Below are 19,326 nucleotides of genomic sequence, written 5' to 3' on the forward strand. Positions count from 1 at the left end.
GCGGGAGTGGCTGGAAAAGGGTCAGAGTATATGATTTCCAGATTGCCTTTAGCGGGAGGGCACAGCTATCCATTAACTGATAAGCAGAATGTACTGTAAGGCTTACCAGGACTGTCTGCTAGACGGATTCAGCTGTCTCTCCCCACTTGTCCGCTCTCCTGTGCAATGCCGCAGCCAATGAGAGCGTATTCCGAAATCTCGAACTTGTCCTGAGATCTCGTGAGACTTGTTGCCCTGTATGGTCTTGTTCAGAGAAACTGACTAGACTGTGTTCACTGTTCGCAAACATGTATCTGTTCAAGGAAATCAGTTACTTTTCCCATCACACAGCTTCGGCTCTTTCCCGGACTGCCCCGGCATCCCCCTCGCAGAGGCTGGCGCAGATTAGGCGGCGAAAGAAAAAGACTAGGGATGAGATGTTCGCGGAACTGATGGCTTGCTCCAGAGCTGAGGCGGCAGAGCAGAGACAGTGGAGGGAGACCCTATGTCAACAGCATCGCACACACATCGAACGGGAGGACAGGTAGCGGCAGGAAGACCAGCAGGCGACTCAAACGCTGCTTGGGCTAATGAAGGAGAAAACGGACACGCTCCGGCGCCTTGTTGATGTTATGCAGGACCGCAGGCAGGAGGACAGAGCCCCCCTGCAGTGTATCTGCAACCGCCCTCCCCCGCCAAGAAGTCCTGCCCCCCCCCACCCAAAAGTACAAGACGGCGGGGCGGTAGGGGCCGTGAGAACTGTCACTGCACCACTGCATAGCGCTAATGTACCACACACCTCTCACGCTATAAATTTGTAGAAGTGCTTCCCTTACAGGCTCACCCAGTCCCAAATCCAAGTTTCATCCCCCCAGTGTGTATTAGATTATTAAAAGCTGTTTGCTGTTATTCACTGTTTCGGTCACGTCTTTCGTGTCAGAGGATTTTTTTGTGTATGGGGGGGGAGGGGATTTATAATTGCACGGTATAGCCTACATTACCAGGGTACAGACTTGGGGCCATGATCAACTGCAGGGCACACACACACTGCAGTCAGTAGGCACCAGGGTCACTCTGTGTGGTGTATGCTGCCCCGGGTCATTCTGTGATGTGTATGCTTGTCCAGGGTCCTAGCGCCTGCCACCCCCTTAATGTTAAGGCACGCTGCCCTTACCATGCACTTCCACCGTAGCAACGAGCCTCTCCGCTGCCCTGAGCCCCAACAAGAGCCCTCATCCACGGACAGATACTCACCCTTCCCCCACACCCCTCACCCCTTCCTACGCCCAAACCCGCAGCCCACTGCCGTCATCCAAACCCCTATCCAAAGAAGGCACCACTCGCCCCTTCCTGCAAACCCACCCCTTCCTGCAATCCCTCCCCTTCATGCACAACCACTTGCAACCGTCCCCCACCCCAGAGACCTATGTAGGAGCAGGAGGATGTCATTCCTCTATGGAACAAGCGGTCTGTACATCAGTGCACACCGTGCCCAGCACAGTATGCGTCCATGTTTCAACAGCTGAACAGAAATGCAAAGTAAAACAAAGATTTATTAATAATGAGTGTTACAATTAATTTGCTTTAAAACGTGCTTTGGAAGTGGGGGAAACTTGGAGAACGGGGTATGTAACCGCAGATCGAAATCGACACATACAGACACAGGCCCAGGGTCAGTTTCTCTTGAAAGCAAGTGGAGAGTCATAGGTTACCCTGCTCTCCGAGGAAACTTGCTTTCAAAGCCTCCCGGATACACAGTGCTTCCCGCTGGGATATTCTCTCGGCACGGGTGTCTGGCTGAGCGTAAACTCCCATCCGGACAAAAAGGTCTCGCCCTTGCTCTCACAGAGATTGTGTAGCACACAGCAAGCAGCAATAACTACGGGGATATTCTTTTCGCTGATGTCCGAGCGAGTCAGTAAGCTCCGCCACCTCCCTTTGAGACGTCCGAAAGCACACTCCACCACCATTCTGCACTTGCTCAGCCGGTAGTTGAAGAGTTCCTTCTCTCTGTCCAAGGCGCCTGTATAGGGCTTCATGAGCCAGGGCATTAGCGGGTAGGCTGGGTCCCCGAGGATCACTGTAGGCATCTGCACATCCCCAACCGTTAGTTTGTGGTCCAGGAAGAAAGTACCTGCCTGGAGGCGTTTAAACAGACCAGAGTTCCTGAACACACGCGCGTCATGAACCTTGCCCGCCCACCCAACGAAGATGTTGGTAAAACGTCCCCTATGGTCTACCAGTGCTTGCAGCACCATTGAAAAGTAGCCCTTTCGGTTAATGTACTCGCTGGCCTGGTGGGCTGGTGCCAGGATAGGGATGTGAGTCCCATCTATAGCCCCACCGCAGTTTGGGAATCCCATCGCGGCGAAGCCATCTATGATGTCCTGGACGTTTCCGAGAGTCACTACCTTTGAGAGAAGTTGCTCAACGATTGCGTGGGCTACTTCAATCACAGCAACCCCCACGGTAGATTTGCCCACGCCAAAGTGGTTCGCTACTGACCGGTAGCTGTCTGGCGTTGCAAGTTTCCAGAGGGCTATGGCCACTCGCTTCTGCACACTCAGGGCTGCTCGCATCCGGGTGTCCTGGCGCTTCAGGGCAGGGGACAGCAAGTCACAGAGTTCAAGGAAAGTGCCCTTACGCATCCTGAAGTTTCGCAGCCACTGTGATTCATCCCAGACCTGCAGCACTATGCGGTCCCACCACTCCGTGCTTGTTTCCCGGGCCCAGAATCGCCGTTCCACACCATGAACTTGACCCATTGCCACCATGATCTCCACTGTGCGGCGTACCCTGCTTTGTGAGAGGTCTGCGCTACTCTGTGAATTCCTGTCCTCACCGCGCTGCCGGAGCCTCCTCGCACGATTTCTCAGCAGCTGACTGTGGAAGAGGTGGACGATAAGGTGCGAGGAGTTGACAACGGCCATAAGTGCAGCGATGATCGCAGCGGGCTACATGCTCGCAGTGCTGTGGCGTACGCGCTGTAACTGACAAGAGAAGGGCGCGAACAGATTTCCCGCCGGAGCTTTCAGGGAGGGAGGGCGTGATTGACGGTTCAATGACAACAGTTACCCAAAAGCACCCTTGACACATTTTTCCCCCAGGAGGCATTGGGAGTTCTACCCAGCATTCCAATGGGCAGCGGGGACTGCGGGAACTGTGGGATAGCTTCCCACAGTGCACCGCTTCCAAAGTCGACGCCAGCCCCGTTACTGTGGACTCAGAAATTCGAATTAGTGTATTTACAGTGGATACACAAATTCGACTTCATACGGTCGAATCCACAAATTCGACTTAAGTAGATTCGAAATAGTCTTGTAGTGTAGACAAGGCCTAGGAAAAACTTCCTGTCAGAGTAGTTAAGCACTGGAATAAATTGGCTAGGGAGGTTGTGGAATCTCCACCACTGGAGATTTTTAAGAGCAGGTTAGACAAACATGTGTCAAGGATGGTCTAGATAATACTTAGTCCTGCCATGAATGCAGGGGACTGGACTAGATGACCTCTCAAGGTCGCTTCCATTCCCACAGTTCTATGATTCCAGAGTCCCAACACTCCTCTGCTGTCCAGCAAACAACTATGAAATCCACTGTCAAAACGAGGTGCCTCATCCCTGTCTTGTGGCTGGTCCATGCAGGGGATATTTCTATCCGCAACCTTGTTAGTTCAAGTGGTATGGGACTGTGCTGTGAATCCAAAGGTGCCAACCCTGCTGATGTCATATGTAGAGGGTTATTATGATCCATATGATGTAACTGCTGTTTTTTTCAGTTTGCTTTTTTAAAAATATATGCAATTAAATAAAAAAAGTCCTTAAAAGAAAATTAAGGTCACATGTCAAGCAAACAGAAGTTAATACTACCAGAATTAAGGTGTTTGAAGCCGAACCAAGACAGGATCCTGCTGAAAAAGTAGTATGTCAGCGTTTAATTAAAGACTGTATCATAACTCACAAGGCAGCTAAATTAAAGTTGCATGTATAACCTTTATCCTGGCATTTCCTAACTTTTGAGTGCTCAACTTTGCAACCCTAACCTCCTTTTAATGTAGTTTTTGTATGTAATTATAAATTAGTTTCTCTTGATATTTATCAATGACTTAAATTTAGCACCTGTTATGTTATGCTGCATGAACTTTTAGAAATCTTTTCGTTTCTTTCAATGGGAAGCACTAGAATAGTCTATTTCTGAATAAAGATTACAAGCACAATAATGTCTGTATTGGGTTAGGTCATTTACTAATCTGGGATCAGACATAATCCTGCTCCCACTGAAGTCAATGGCAGTATTCCCACTTGTTTCAAGGAAAAAAGGAGCAGCTCCTTATTCTGTTGCCATGTTAAAGGGACAATGTCAACTGGAAATCTAGTCAATCTAACCAAAAAAAAGAGTGAAAGCTGTTTCTGCTACTACACCTGTCCCCAGATCCCCCAGCCATTTTAAAAATCCCTTTTAAAACATTTTTGAGCTGCCCTGGTGCTATGTAAATGATTGACTGAACAGAGGATACAGTGAAATTTATTACACAAAGTATACAGTCTAATGCACAAAGTAAATACACTAGAAAAAGATTTGTCTCCTTTAGTCTTCCCTTTCTGAAGATCTATGGTGTTGTTTGTAATAAATCATAATAATTAGTTAAGAAAAATTACTGTAGCAGGATTAAAACTATCTCTTTAAACAGGAAAACAGTGCATGACTAAAATTACCTGTTCTTCAGTTTTCAGATCACCAAACTCTTGCATGAATGTGGTTTCTGATGGGAAGCGACCTGGCTCCAAGAAATGAAGCAAGCTGAACAGCTCTTCTACAGTGTTCTGTAATGGGGTACCAGTGAGCAGCACCTTGTGTTCCTGCAAGAAAAATAAGCAGCTGACTAGAAACCATCTGTGCAGATGTTTTCTCCTTATTATGTTTTTGTCCTCATCATTCAGTAGTCCCTTCAACTCTATGACTCTTTGTAAATCTTTTGAGACACCAAACGCTCTGGTCTTCCTTCAAGGGCACTCTAGAGCATTAACTCCAAATCAGTCCAGGCACTCCACTCAGCTTCTTGCCAAAGATAGGTCCTTTAGCCAACCAGACAGTGTCCTTTCTTGCTTATCTGTGCTGCATGACCCCATCCCCTCCACAAATCTTACAGACTTTTAGACTAGGGATATGCTACAGGCTCTAACAACTCCGCTTCCCCCACCATCTCTCATCACTAACACAATGGAAATCCTTCAACGTACTACAGTACATTAACAATATAGCTAGAACTAGTTACCTCTTCTCTACTCTCCACTTTAATAGTAAAAATTCTACACTACTCATGTAGCATTAGAAAAGGGCAGTTACCTATCTGTCCTAGCTTTTCAAGCATCTCAAAACCAGCTGAGTAAACATTTATTTGTACATAGTACCCTACGTTTGTTCAAAGCTGACCCATTTTTTTCTTAAGAGTCAGGAAGTAGAATTATCAAGGTGCAGACAAGGATGAAGGAAGCAGATTTGGCAAGTGAGCTGCTGAGGCATAAGACCGAGAATGTGGGAGAAATTAAGATTTGGCCCCAGAGTCAATGGGGAAGGACAATTGTTGCGGTATGGTGGGGGAGCAAAATGAAAAGTTTCATATTGTTTAAGTAATATAAAAAAGGCAAACAAAAAACTTTAAAAAATGGTGTGTTTAGTTTTGGTGGATTGAAAGCTGAAAAACAAAGAATAATGCTATTTACTTATATCAGAGTAGCTCCTGGAAGCTGATCCAAGACTGGGACTCCATCATGCTAGGCATTAAACAAATGCAGAGTCCATGCCCCAAAGATTTTACAATGTAAACAGACAAGACAGTCAAAGAATAGGAGAAATGAAGTATCATCTGCATTTTACACATTAGGAAAGGAAGCACAAAGGTTAAGTGACTTGCTCAACATTACATAGGAAGTGTGTAGTAAAGCAGGAATCAAAAGCAGATCTCTTGAGTCCCAGTCTACTGCCTTAGCTATAGTCCATCTTCCTCTCAGACATTATAATAAATGCCTTTACAGAATTTTACAAACATTCATTAATTAACCCTTAAAACCACTGTGAGCAAGATAAATGTTATTTTACAGATAGAGAAAACAGGCAAAGGTTAAAGGCAGCTTGCAAAATAAAAATAAAATAAAATAGCTGTTTTTGAATATTCATTTTTTTTTCCTTAAAATAAAACAAGAACAAAAAACCACATTGGAGATACCAGGTTTTTACTTTCTTAGTTTTGTTGGAAAACCTACTGTAGGTCTGGAGACCACTTTATTTCATTCTTCTGACGCTGCAAGGAAATCTTCCAGCAAAAGCACAAGACAAAAATATCAAGAGTATCATGTCTTAAGCCCACCCCCTCCGCCTCCAAAAATTTACTTTTCAAAGCATCTTTCAATGCTTTTTTTGGTATACAATAAAGAAAATGGGGCACCTTTTAACTACCTCCCCATGAAAGTCAGTTTTAAGGAACTTGGTCTAAGTTATACAGCAAGTCTCTGGCAGAGGCAGAACTGGAACTGAGCAGTTCCGATCGCCTACATCAGAGTTCATTTCACTTCACCATGTTTTCATTAATTACACATTTAAAATAGATAAGTGGCCAATTTTTAAAGATGGGAGGCAGGGAAAGGTGTAGATGGAGATAAAGAAAGGACAAAAACAGAGTTTAAAAATGGCATGATATGGGAGGAAAAGTAGGATAGAAAGAAGGACTTCTCTTTGTCTTCCTTTCTTAAGGGAGAAGACCAGCTTCCAGAATTAAATTTAATGAGGAGATTGGTGGGTTCTTCAGCACTTTAGTTTAGGGTTCAGTTTAGTTTAAACTAAAAGTTTGTAGATATGTCCATTTGGCTAGCTAGAAAGTCTTTAAGAAAAGTTTCTCATATAATTCTCTCTCTCTCAAAATTGAGCTGATTTAGTGGATAACACAGGAAAAGGCTTACAAATTATCTTCTTAAGAAATTACCAACCAGGACTATAAGTACGTAAGATCCAAGAAGCACCTACCAGGTCCATCATCTTCAGTCCTTCCAAGAGCTTGCAATTCCTGTTCTTCAGCCTGTGGGCTTCATCAATTACTACACAACGCCATGGAATGTTACGCAGCTCAGGGCAATCAGTCAAAATCATTTCAAATGTAGTGATAATAGCATGAAACTTATAGGACCCCTTTATTACCCGACCCTGAAAGAACAGCAATGATTATAAGTAGACAACCTTACTAATGAATAAAGAAGAAAGATTAATTTTTTTTAAACTTCACATTATATATAAAGAAAATTAAAAAAACAGTGCAATGAGCAAAGTATTTAAATACAATCATTACCACTGACATCAGAATAAAGGAATGCAAACAAATAAGTCTGCTGCTTTATGCTGTTTTGTGTTTGTTAATTCTGCACAAAAACCAGTGCTTTATCAATGCATATGAGACACAAAGATAACGTCACTGCAAAAATTTTATCACATTACACCACACAAAACAACAACATATCAATGCAACACCAAGTTTTAGTGTAATTTTTTCCCCCTTTTTTTTTTTTTGAGAAATTTATCTTCTCCATCAAAGCTGTGTTTGACAGTTTTCAAGCATTCTGAATAAACTGGAGGAGAGAGTTCCATTTTTCTGAGTATTCCATATTTTGTTAATTTACATGTCAGTACTCATGTCTTAGTGTTCACTACATATATAAATCATTAATTCTAATAAGCAGAGTTTTGGAGAGGAACAGATTCACAACTGTGGAAAGATCTTTGCATATATTTCTCCAGTATTTCCATAATTTGAAGTAAGAAAATTCTATGGGACAGTTTAGCTGATTACTGGGGGCATCTCCACCATTTACTTTGGTTAGTTAATCCTACATTTTTCAGTACCAGTGTCCAATAAAACCTATTAAATATTTTATTCTGGAAATATTGTGAAGACAATGGACTGGATGTAATTCTGATATATTTCTTCCCAATCTTCTTCAGACAAAAAATGTAAACTAGCTTCAAACACATGTTTTAGTTCCAAAGTCAGTGGCTACAATTTGACAATATTTGACATAGTTGTCATTTGCCCAGCTTTTCCCTCCTCCCACATGCTGAAACCACAGTTACTGTAGGGTAAGTAACTGCATATACCCATTTGTTTATAAGCCCACCCCCCAAGATGGTTAGGTAAAAATAGCAAAAAAAACCTGTATGATCCTTTCACTTCAGGGGTTGGAAAATGTTGGCTCCTGGCCCTTCAGGGTAAGCCACTAGTGGGTCTGGACATTTTGTTTATCTGGAGCATTCACAGGCATGTAGCCCCTCAGCTCCCATCGGCTGGGAAGGACGAACCGCGGCCATAGGGAGCTGAGGGGCTCTATGCCTGCAGATGCTCCAGGTAAACAAAACGACAATGTAATAGCTATTCAATTCAATTATTCCATAGAGTTTAAAATCATCAAATTTTGCTGTAGACCCACTTATACGCCTACCCCTGCTCTTTGATGGGTCACTTTTGTACCAAAAATATTCGGCTTATGAACGAGTGTCAGCATGGATCCCAATGTGGGTAACTAGCAAGCAATGTCCCTTCTGAATTGTGGAAATGAGGAGTGCCACCCAAGGAGTCAAACCTACATTCCTTCAATGTTTCCACAGCTTCTCTCTATTACCTGATGGGACCAAACCCTTTTAACTGTCTCCTAATCTCTTTTTGTGGCTATATCTGGTTCATTGCTTGGCTTTTTAATCTCATCACAGAGAATTTCAACATGTATCACACACTATCTCCACCTGTTGATTAGCTGCTGAGTCACTCTCACCAAATATCAGTGCAGATGTTGGTCTTCTGCCTGCTTCAGGAACATGCCAGAACTTGATGACTTTTGTCAAACATTATGACCTTGATATGTTGGGTAGGTTTGATGCCAAGTTCAAGACAGCAGAACTACATATTCTTCTCTTATGGTATCAAGTATGGTTTTGAAAAGAAGGCTGGTAGGTTAAAATGACGGATTTCAGTGAAACTTTGAGACCAAGACCAGATTTGGGATGAATTTAGGATGAAGTCTCAGCACTGACTTGCCCCTGTGAAAAGGTGTGTAGGGAGATCTGGCCATTAGAACTTGGAGCTCATTGACCCTCCATGCTGAGCTGATGGCCACTAGAAAGACCATGTTAAAGGTAAAGTGATGTATCCAACAATTGGAAAGCAGCTTAAAGGACAGGAACAATATTGCAATCCCATATAGAAATCAGCTCTTCAACAGGTACTTAAGTATGCAGGAGGGTCTTTAAATGAATCTTGATTCTGACACGTGAGAAGCCTCAGTATGGACTGACTGGAAGCAAGACATGATGATACTGTTGCAAGATGGACTTTTGGAGAACTAAATGCCAATCCAGTTTGTTTCTGGTTCAGAATATAGTTGAAGATCTGTGGTGTCAGAACCTCAACTGGGTCCATGTTATATTGGGCTGTCCAACAGTTTCCATTTGGAGGAGGAGATTTTCCAAGCAGAATGCTTCCTATTCTGTATGGGGAGTTTTTTAACCTGTTGAGAACAGTCTCTTAGTGGTGCTCAATCAGCCAACATCTAAGCCAACAAGTGCCACAACTGCAGGACTAGGATATCATATCTGGGAAGATCAAGAAGGGAGGTCTGAATGGAAATGTGCAAGAGATCTGACAGTCAAAACTGCTGTGTCCAATTGGGAGCCATTAAGGTCCACATGACCTTGTTCTGTCTGACTTTGGATATCACTGTAGGCATCAAGGGAACCAGGGAAAAGGCACATTTGAGACCGGTAGTCCACTGTAGCAGAAAGATGTCTCATTAGAAGCCCAGGTTCATGCCCTCTCTGGGCAGAAGTTCATTCATTTGGCATTGTCCTCCGTGGTGACCAGATTAATTATTGGAGCCCTCCAATGGCAAAATATCAGCTCTGTGATAGATTTCTGCAGCAGTCACTCTTGGCTGGTTACCATCTGCTGCTTCAGAAGTTTATCATGTCATGGCTAGTACCTATAAGGTTCCTGTTTGGATGACACCATGTCCACAGCCTGACAACTTCTTGGCAGTGAGGGGATGATTAAACACATCCTTGATTGTTGATATAGTGTATTCCAGATAGGCTATCCATAAAGATCTGCACCGTAGAGCTCTTCAGGAATGCCACGCAAGACAGCCAGATGTCCCTGAACTCCAGGATGTTCATATGCAGCACAAATCACCCTGGCACCAGGTGCCATTCATCTGCAGGTGGTCTAGGAGGGCATCCTAACCTGTTTGAGGCATCTGATGAGGCATAAGAGTAAAATGTTTCTCCAAACAGATAGAGGCTTTTTGGGTTCTTGTCATTAGCAGTAGTTCTCTTATTCCAATTGTTCCTGTAGTGCCTTGTTTGATTTCAGTTGTTCCTGAAATTACTAAGAAGACTGGCTTGGGGTGGGCATAACAGTACTTAAACCCAGATTGAAGAACCTAGTACTGTTTCTCTATCCATTTTTCAGTCAAGTTATTATGGTTAGTGTATGCCCCAGGGTTTTAAACCCTCATTTATGGGGAGGGTGATTCTGACAACAATTAGTCCTGCCAGAATGTTGAACAACTTGTGAGATTTCTCTTATATGACCAAATTCTATCTCCAGAGTCTCAGCAATTCTAATAAGAAGCTCTTGGAATGACCTGAAGTCATCCAGCACTAGTATCGGTTCCAAGGATACTGTCAGATGACGATGACAGGCCCTTTGGTGGTGAAACAGGACATTGCTGATTCATAGATTCTAGGACTGGAAGGGACCTCGAGAGGTCATCAAGTCCAGTGCCCTGCCCTCATGGCAGGACCAAATACTGTCTATCTGGGTCCAGACATTTATCTAACCTATTCTTAAATATCTCCAGAAATGGAGATTCCACAACCTCCCTAGGCAATTTATTCCAGTGTTTAACCACCCTGACTGTTAGGAACTTTTTCCTAATGTCCAACCTAAACCTCCCTTGCTGCAGCTTAAGCCCATTGATTCTTGTTCTATCCTTAGAGGCTAAGATGAACAAGTTTTCTCCCTCCTCAAGACACCCTTTTAGATACCCGAATACTGCTATCATGTCCCCTTTCAGTCTTTTCTTTTCCAAACTAAACAAACCTATGAAGGAAGACTGAAAGAACTGGGTCATGTACATTTAATCATTCTTGTTGCTCTTCTCTGGACCCTCTCCAATTTCTGCAGATCTTTCTTGAAATGCAGTGCCCAGAACTGGACACAATACTCCAGTTGAGGCCTAACCAGTGCAGAGTAGAGCGGAAGAATGATTTCTCGTGTCTTGCTCACAACACATCTATTAATGCATCCCAGAATCATGTCTTTTTTTGCAACAGCATCACACTGTTGACTCATATTTAGCTTGTGGTCCACTATAACCCCTAGATCCCTTTCTGCCATACTCCTTCCTAGACAGTCTCTTCCCATTCTGTATGTGTGAAACTGATTGTTCCTTCCTAATTGGAGCACTTTACATTTGTCTTTGTTAAACTCCATTCTGATACTCTACTCTGGGGTCTGGCTCTTCCTGGTCATCTAATATAGGTGATGTGGGCAGAGAAGTAGAAAGGAATGTGAGCTGTTCCTCAAATGCAGTGGAGAGATCATCTCCTCGAGATCTGTGAGGACAGACTCTAGCAGGCCCATCAGGTGTATGGCTGGCTTGTTTGGTAGTGAATAGATCAATGCCATTCCTGTCATGAGGGCAGTTGAACATGACTAGGGGAACTGGAAGGCCTTTCAGGGGACACTGACCACAAATCTCCAGGGAGAAGTTTCCTGCTTGAAAATAGCAAGAATATGAGACCTGGTGACAGGGAGGAGGAACGGACTTACTCTATGGAAAACAGGGTATACATCAGTACCAGTAACTGTCTTGGCTTCCTAGCAGCTCATATTTGGCTTTAGGCATCAACTCAGGAGGGTGCGCTGCTGGAGCGGGGATCAGTGCTCAAGAAGGCCCTCCCTCTGTGCCACACATTACACTGGGAACTCATCTGATTCTCCACCATGACTTCCAAGTCTTTTTTAGAGTCACTGTTTCCCAGGAGAGAGTCCCTCATTCTGTAAACATGGATTTTGTTCCTAGATGCACAACTTCACTTTTGGCTGTACAGAAACACACACTGCTTGGTTGTGCCCAGCTGGATAAGTGATCCAGATTACATTTCATCAGTTACCTGTCTTCTTTATTAGTTACCACTCCCACAATCTCTCTGCCATCTGCAGACTGATTTTATATTTATCAATTTTATATTTTCTTCTAGTTAATTTATAAACATATTAAATTGCTTAGGAACAAAAACTGAAGGACCCCAGCAGAAACACACTTGCTCAATGATTATGATTACCTGTTTACAATTACATTTTGAAATTTATCCATTAGCTAATTTTTAATCCATTTAATGCCAAATTTGTACCATTCTAGTTATTTTAATGAAAATGTGTGAAGCCAAGTCAAATGCCTTACAGAACTCTATGTATTTCACATCAACACTATTATTCTTTATCAATTAAACTTGTAATCTCATCCAAAAAGGTATCAAGTTAATTTGACAGGGATCTATTTTCCATAAACCCATGTTCATTGGCATTAATTATAAACTGAAGCCCTATTATTCAGAAGACAAGTACAGTGAAGCTGCAGTTTTTATATCCTTCTACTTTCCTAATACTATTTTGCCCGCACCAACAACCTCCCTCCATAGATGCAAAGTGCTTTAGACTTGCTAGCTCACGTCCAAATACTGACTAGTAAACAAACTAGCTATCTGCCAGAGGTCATGGCATCTCATTCTTTTTAATAATAAAAAACCTGCACTAAATTTATCAGAAGTTAAAGAGGACAGTAATAACTGAACTATGTTGTCTCCACTATTCAGCAACATACAAAAGGGTGGATTTTAGGATCATATTTTCTTTATCCAATCATCCGTTTTTAAAATGTTGTTTGTTTCTCCCTATAGCCCCAACACCTATCATCCCAACTAATTCTTTATTTCTAGCATGTTCTATTCAAAGTGCTTTTGGGGGTTTATTTATTTTATTTTTCTGGATTTTTAGCTATTTTGGAGTTTTATGCAGGTGTGCAAAATCAGAGGTTTTGGGGTTCTTTGTATATGCTGTTGTGAGAAAAGTCTTATTACTTTAATATAGTACTGTGCACTTTAATGAAGAAATGTTTTAAACGACAATATATTCAAGTGCACATGGGGACCTTTAGTGCGCACCAGCAAGGTCTACACAGACCAATTAATGCACAGCACATTAGAAATCATACCCCTGTAATATTACTCTGCTTAGATAAAGCTTTAGATACAAGTAACCATTTCCAGGGTTAACTGCATAAACACTTTTGGGGGGGGGGGTATTGGGGTTGTTTTATTGGTGTTTATCGGTTAAAACCTAAAATTAGAAGCCCTAACTATTCACTTTCCGATATTCTCCTTCATGCACAACGGTTTTTCATCAAGACTGTAGTGATCTCAAGAAATATTTGTGCAATTTATGGTAGCTGATAATATAGAAATTTCCATTAAGCTGGATTCTAACCTTAGCAGTATTAGAAATTGATGTTCAAAGCACATAAAACTCAACCCACTATAGCCTCATTACTTGATTTTTTTAAATTACAGTTTTACAAAATTCCAAAAAGTACCTGTGGATCTTTGAAGTACATTTCATACAACTGAATGGTCCGCCGGCTGGCTTGACTCCCATGATACACAACCACATTCAACTCTGTCCAGGTGCGGAACTCCCTTTCCCAGTTAGGAATTGTGGACAGTGGAGCAATAACCAAGAAAGGACCGTGGATTCCTTTCAAATAGATCTCATAGAGAAACGTAATAGACTGGATAGTTTTTCCCAACCCCATCTCATCTGCTAAAATGCAGTTTCGTCTGAAAAATAATACAAATAGCTCTATTATGGCTCTATTCTGAAAATGGCATTTACAAAACAAAAACATCTGTAAAGCTAAAATCTGCAAGATCAGATATATAAATTAATAGATTAGTATGGATTTAAACAGGACAAAACACTCAGAAAGTTTTAAATAAATATTATATTAGCAGGTGTTGCAACAGGATCATTATATTTCTCATTATACAGTTCTCTCTCAAGTATAGGTGTGTGCGTATATATGTTTGTCACATAATAAAGACATGTCTTTATTATGTAACATGATGTTTTTATATATATAAAATAAAACTACATAATATAGTATCTATAATATAATAAAAATTATTAACTTTATGTAATCCACGTAATAAAAATAGTTAACATAATTTTGAAGTCTCACTTTTAAAAGACTATAAAACATTTAAAATATTAACATATTAAATTTAAACTATAAAATCTGCTCTAAAGCAGCAGTTCTACAATAAAAAGTTACTTTACGCACGTGTTGTACCAGTTGAAAAGAAGCCAGTTTACTCCCTCCAACTGGTATTCCCTGAGTTTGTTATTGTTTTTATACTCCCTGGAACTCTCCGATTTCTTCCAGTCATCAGCAGGAGGTCGCTCCTGTTTCAAATACAGCAAATCCCATTAGTGGTTTCTGAAAGACCACATTACTTAGCTATTTTCAAATAAAATCCTCTATACAGAGCCAATTCTTACCACACGCTCCATTTGTGGCTCCCTAGACATCAGTTTCTCAAATTCTTCAATCTTAGCTTGGTCTATGTCTTGCTTCAGCTCCCATGTGCTGTCTTCATAAGGAAGTGAACACCACTTCACCAGATAATGAGTAACAGGCTTTGGTTTTGATCAATAGTTAAAGAAAGAATAAAATTAGATTCAAATGTAAAACAATACAACAAACTTTTCTACATGACATGTAACTAATTAAAGGAAAGCTGCAGTGTAACATGAAAGATATTCTAGACACTACATACAATGAAAAAGAATTAACAGATTTTTTTTAAAAATGTCTTTAAAAAACAGCCAGAAGGATAACCTAACAGCAGGCTGACCTGTTGTAAACCTGATGATTTAAGATAAAAATAAACGGAATGGAGTTCACCACCAAGATGAGTGGCAAAGCTAAATTTTGTCATCTGAAATGCCTAAAATTAATCAAAATTTTAGAATAAATGAAAACTTTGCTTTACAATTATGACGGTCCCGTGTCTTTGCCACACATTCAGATGGTGAGCTGTATTTGTCCTGTCCATGTATCATCACAAACTTTGCAGCAGGAAATCCAGAATCACTGAAACAGCAACTGTCAATGGGAGACATCACTATTCATTGATGCAGTGATAACAAACCAGAAATAGGTATTATTAAAGCCTTTTCTGCTCTCAAGAACAGGATGGCCCACTGGAGTTCTCCTGGAAGTCAACCACGCAAGTGATCCTGCTCAGGGGATGGGGTCATAAATGATGAGCTAACAATTTAGGTTCTTGTGTAATGATGATTAGAGAGGATTAACAAAGTGCCTAGCTCCTTTGGTGATGGTGAATTAGAAATTCAGATTAGATATGGTTTAATAACTGTTTAACTGTATGTAGCTGTACGTTTAACCTCTATAAATGTCCAGTACACTTTCTTTTAAAAAGTTAGCAATTACCATGAGAGCTTTATTTTACAAAAATAGCTACATTATTAAACTACATGCTTTTTCTACTTTATAGACATATCCAGAGGGCAATAGCTTAGTAATAGTTCAAAATGCTACATACGTTTCCTAAAGAGCAAAATGCTAAAAACTAGACATCTTGTCATGTTCTGATCAGGTGTACTGGAATCCAGGCTTTTTAACATTTGAAATGTATTGTTGAATATCCAAAAACAATTCACTAAAGAGTGGTAGAATATTAGGTCTATGAACTTTACTGCAGCAGCATGTGTATACATATACATATCCCTGTCATAATGCTCTCTATCTTCACTTCTACAGGATGAAATAAGTCATCAAAAACCTACTGAAGTTTCTAATATTTATATAGGCAGTTGTACAAATGGCTGAAGATGTACCGACAGTTTTCTTTACCTCTCCATTATCATCTGTGCTATGTGAAAAATCCATTATTCTATCAACTTCCACATAGTCTGGATTAAAAAGCTCATCATCAATCTGTTGAAAGACAGCAGGCAAAAAAACAAAACAAAACAAAAACTTTGTTAGCCTGTCCTTGGAGCAAACATTACACTTTTCACCAGGTAACAATATTTTGGGTTACGGCAACATAAAATTTATATTTGGCAACCTTCAGCATGTTAATTGAAATGCCACAATTCAGCAAGATCATTCCCCATGAGGAAATCAGACTTCTCAGACTTTGTTAACTGGGCCTCTTAATTACTGTGTGAAACCTTTTACTGTGAGAGAATGTTTAAGAATATTTTAAATGAAGTGTGAAATTACAATTCACTAATGAGCAATCGAAAAGGCTTATGGCATGCAATGCATTTAGCATTCTTGAAAACTACAGCTTGCAATAAAGAAATTAGAGCCGTGTACACTAAGTGCCATTAGATTACCATAACTACAGGAGTTGTCAGACTGCTTCATAAGCAAGATTCAGAGAATATTATTCCAAAAAATGGAAAGCAAACAAAACATACTTCCCTCCCTGAAGTTTATAATTTGTTACCTCCCTCTTCCACCCCAAGTTCTTTACTCAGTGATATATGCACAGAAATGCTGTTTCATTCTTTTGCCTTGTACTCAACTACATTGATGGCTGTGTGTGGTGGGGAGAAAGGAAGAGTTGTAAGAATGTATACAATTTAATATTATGACAGCTTACTCAAATAAAAAACATCTACAAGCACTTGTTAAACAGAAATGGTATACTCGAAAATAGTAAAAAAGTGAAATACGTGGCCTGGTCACCTGTTACATCAGTGGTCCCCAACACGGTGTCCGCGGGCGCCATGGTGCCCACCGGGGCATTTATGTGCCCCCGCCTAGTGCCCAGCAGGGGAGAGAAGCTGGGGCCCCGCGCCTGCCAGGGACAGAAAATTTCAGGGCTGCAGGCTGTGGGCGCCGGTGTTCTCTGTCCTCGGCAGGCACCGGGCCGCAGCTTCCCTCCGGCTTTGAAGCTGGAAAGAAGCCGCAGCCCCGCCCCTGCCGGAGACAGAGAACTCCAGGGCTGCAGGCTGTGGGTGCCAGTGTTCTCTGTCCCTGGCAGGCACAGGGCCGCGGCTTAAGCCGGAGAGAAACCGGGGCCCTGCGCCTGCCGGGGACAGAGAACTCCAGGGCTGCAGGGTTCATTCTGTGTTAAAGTAAGAATAATAAATATATTTGGACCAGCCGTTCAACAATGTTTTACTTTTTTAAAATAAATCAGATGAAAAAACTGTTTATGATATTTATTTTGTAGAAACTCCTTAATTTTTCTTACAGGTAGATACAAAAGAGCAAATTCACATGGTAAGGTGAAAGAGTAATTGCAGAATAATTTCATTAATACCTTTTACATGTAAAATTACCCTTTTTATCTTATGGATTCATATATTATGTAATATTAAATATGATGTTTTTCGTATTATTTAATGTACAAATACAAAATAAGCCTTGAAAACTTGTTGGCGCCCGCCACACACTTCTAAAAACGTGAATGTGCTACTGGCCACAAAAAGGTTGGGGACCACTGGGTTACATAAATTTCACAATGTTGTGTCATTAGCCAATTTTTCTAGAGTGCATCTAAGATACCTATTGGCAAATATATCAAGTATATCAAGTTCTTTTGAGATAGTCATTTAATCTGAATGTTCCTTAGTCATTAGAATAACCTGATACAGCTGTCCTCCCACTTTCTAATTAATTCAAAAGCATCTTTTAGATGTTTTGACCCATGGCTCAGACATTTTGTACCTACTTGTAAAAGCACAGAATGTGGAAAATAATAGAATTCTGGTAAAATTTACACAAATCTCTGTATTTGGTCAAAAACCAACAGTGATTTTGGTCACTGTATTTGGTCAAAAACCAACTGTATTTGGTCAAAAACCAACAGTGATTTTTTAATGGAAGTTTCCAATTCTCTATTGGCCTTGCTTAGCCTGAAGTACTCTATGAAATAAAAATTCATAAAAAAAGAAGATCAAGGCACTAAACCCTTAATTTCAAATTACTAAATTTTGCTGAAAGGTAAGGTTTCACAAGGATTGGCAAACCAGAAAAGCTGCCCCTTTATTGGCAAGACCTCTGCTATAGTACTGCTTGTGGCTCTAAGTGAAATTAAATTGGTGATCAAAAGCTCAGAGTCCCTAGTGGGCAGTAGTCCAAATCACAGAAAATTGCCATGCATTTTTCTGGCATAATTGGCTGCTCAGAGGAGAGCTCTGGTACCAATTCTGCAGGAGACTCAGTCTTTTCAGTGACTATGGATAGCTGAGTAGGGCTTACATTATTGTCAAAGTTCTGAATTTTAAGATCAACAATTTGCTAATGTCTATTTACTTACAACCCATATGGCTTACTTAAACATGTTTAAATTTAAGAGAACTCTTCCGCACCTGCGTGTCATCTTAAAATTTTAAACAGACCTTTGTCTCCAATTCTCTTCTTCAGGATAGAGATGCTACGAGTCAGGATGATATCACAATCATTTCCACATTAAATTGTGGTGGGATCAAGTTCTCTTAGAACAAATAAACAACAGGAAGACCAAGTAACTTCCTGTTTATAAAAGTGAGCAATTAACCATTTACCAGAAAGAAACAGCAATAAACTATAAACGGAAACTGTGTAACTTTATGTAACTGAATTCAAAAGCTTAAGAATATTTTTACATTGTGATGAAAGCTAATTTTATATCAACAAGATGTTCAAAATCTTATCTACATATAAGGGATTGAGCATTTATGAGAATATCTATGAGAAACTATGTAACTTTATGTAACTGAATTCAAAAGCTTAAGAATATTTTTACATTGTGATGAAAGCTAATTTTATATCAACAAGATGTTCAAAATCTTATCTACATATAAGGGATTAAGCATTTATGAGAATATCCTTTTTTTTAAAAAAATCATACCTCTGAGAGGAACTTGTTCTGACCCTGCTTTGCCTTAAACCTCTTAACCTTTTGCTGAATTCTCTTGTCTTTGTCCAACTGTTCTACAGATGCCCACTGACAATGAAGGTAAGAGCTAGAAGATGGAAGAAAGAAAAACTTCTTCAAAGCAATCCCAGCCCAAATGTTTCCACTGCATACTCCGATTTGCTTCCCTGCATCTATTCCTTCTCTGATTTCCCCCCAAACTTTTACTGGCAACTGAACAGAGTAGCACCATGTTATCTGGACTACCAGATACTATCTTTCATTTAACTAATCACCTTTACTGGCAGCAATT

The 19,326-nt window shown here is 40.8% G+C and overlaps 1 protein-coding gene across 1 annotated transcript in view; it reads right to left on the reverse strand.

The window, feature by feature from the left end:
* The window catches only part of CHD7 (chromodomain helicase DNA binding protein 7), a 183,734-nt gene that overhangs the window by 30,398 nt on the left and 134,010 nt on the right, over positions 1 to 19,326 (reverse strand). Inside the window, exons 9-15 of the mRNA XM_045004672.1 lie at positions 19,008 to 19,122; positions 16,010 to 16,093; positions 14,632 to 14,769; positions 14,414 to 14,535; positions 13,667 to 13,910; positions 6,996 to 7,172; positions 4,691 to 4,834 (exon numbers count right to left, since the gene is read on the reverse strand). Coding sequence (XP_044860607.1) covers positions 4,691 to 4,834; positions 6,996 to 7,172; positions 13,667 to 13,910; positions 14,414 to 14,535; positions 14,632 to 14,769; positions 16,010 to 16,093; positions 19,008 to 19,122 — 1,024 coding nt within the window. The remainder of the gene's footprint in view (positions 1 to 4,690; positions 4,835 to 6,995; positions 7,173 to 13,666; positions 13,911 to 14,413; positions 14,536 to 14,631; positions 14,770 to 16,009; positions 16,094 to 19,007; positions 19,123 to 19,326) is intronic.

The sequence above is a fragment of the Mauremys mutica genome, chromosome 2 (genome assembly GCF_020497125.1).
Source record: "Mauremys mutica isolate MM-2020 ecotype Southern chromosome 2, ASM2049712v1, whole genome shotgun sequence".
In the NCBI taxonomy this organism is placed as follows: Eukaryota; Metazoa; Chordata; order Testudines; family Geoemydidae; genus Mauremys; species Mauremys mutica.